Raw genomic sequence first — 1,447 nt, forward strand, 5'->3', positions numbered from 1 at the left:
GCCCCCCCACCCTACACGCCCCCTTCACTGCTCCCCGGCCCGCCGGCCACCGGGCATCTCCAGAGGCTCCAACCTACACCCCCCCGGCCAGGGCCTAACAGGAACTAACCTAAGAGCCCCGCACACAACCTAGCCCGACTGCGCAAGCGGGCGGGAGTTAGCTCCCGAGCAACACCGGCCTGAACCAATAGGAAGGAGAGGGCCGTGCGAACAAAGCCAATAGCAAGCGTCGGCTCTCTCCCCTCCCCTACCTCGGCAGGCCGGGCCCGGTTCAGAAGGGGGATGCAGCAAGTTAGGTGGAGGGAACACGTGAACTCCTGGTGCAACATGGTATCTTGGAGAAGGTGGGTAGTGTGGCTCTTAAAGGGACCGTGGCGCCTTTTTTTTGGAGCATGCTGCCGGCCCTTAGCTGCCTACGTCTAGAGCGGACTGAGAGTGAGGGGAATCCAGTTGAGAAGCTGCACGCTAGGTTTCTTCCTCTCTGCGTCCTGGAAACACATACCCCAGACCTGAAATGACTCAGCTGGTGTAAGTCGGTAATAAGAGTATGCGACACGCTGCCGGTCACACTCCCACCCGTAAACTCGGGATGCAAAATTTTACTTTTTTTTGCACACACCCACTTTTTACACTTAAACATGCTTCCTATTTTCTCCTCCTGCAATCAAAGTGCACGCTGGCACATTCAAATAATTACCCACTGTCCAAAAACGGATCTGATTTAAAATTAAAAAAAAAAAAAAGATTACTCAGTATAGTAAAGAGTTCCAGATTTTAAGTCAAAGACCCAAGTACCTATTCCTGGCTTTGCTGCTTTGCTACCTATGTGACCTATGTACAAGTCACTTCTGGACCTGGGTTTCCAGTTTCTAAACTATGATCTCAGTTTTCCCAAGTTTAGCTCTTTCACTCCGAAAATACGATGAACAGAATGTCCTTAGACATATCCTCACAACAATCTACTCCAGGGAGAATATCTAAAATCACATTGCTTAGAGAGGATCTTGGTAAACAAAAAGACTAAGAAAACGAAAGGAAGCAATTGAGGAGCTAGATTTGTACTAGGTTCACAATTCACTTTTTTTTTTTTTTAACTCTTACCTTCCATCTTAGAATCAATACTATGTATTGGTTCCAAGGCAGAAGAGTGGTAAGGGCTAGGCAATGGGGGTTAAGTGACTTGCCCAGGGTCACACAGCTAGGAAGTGTCTGAGGTCAAATTTGAAGCTAGGACTTCCTATATTTAGGCCTTACTTTCAATTCACTGAGCCACCCAGCTGTCCCTGCACAATTCACTTTTGAGGTGTCAGAGGCCCCTCCTTTGGATAATTCATAAACTTAATGAGGAGTGAGGATCATGTATGCATTGTGTGTGTACATATATATATATATATATATAATGTGTACACATGCCTATATACACATACACACAGAGTATAACTTAAAG

The 1,447-nt window shown here is 46.9% G+C and overlaps 1 protein-coding gene across 1 annotated transcript in view; it reads right to left on the reverse strand.

Moving 5' to 3' along the window:
- RBM27 (RNA binding motif protein 27) overlaps positions 1 to 640 on the reverse strand; it is a 74,854-nt gene extending 74,214 nt beyond the window's left edge. Inside the window, exons 1-2 of the mRNA XM_044659867.1 lie at positions 503 to 640; positions 110 to 413 (exon numbers count right to left, since the gene is read on the reverse strand). Coding sequence (XP_044515802.1) covers positions 110 to 413; positions 503 to 640 — 442 coding nt within the window. The remainder of the gene's footprint in view (positions 1 to 109; positions 414 to 502) is intronic.
- Between the last annotated feature and the right edge of the window lie 807 nt (positions 641 to 1,447).

The sequence above is a fragment of the Gracilinanus agilis genome, chromosome 2 (genome assembly GCF_016433145.1).
Source record: "Gracilinanus agilis isolate LMUSP501 chromosome 2, AgileGrace, whole genome shotgun sequence".
Classification (NCBI taxonomy): Eukaryota; Metazoa; Chordata; class Mammalia; order Didelphimorphia; family Didelphidae; genus Gracilinanus; species Gracilinanus agilis.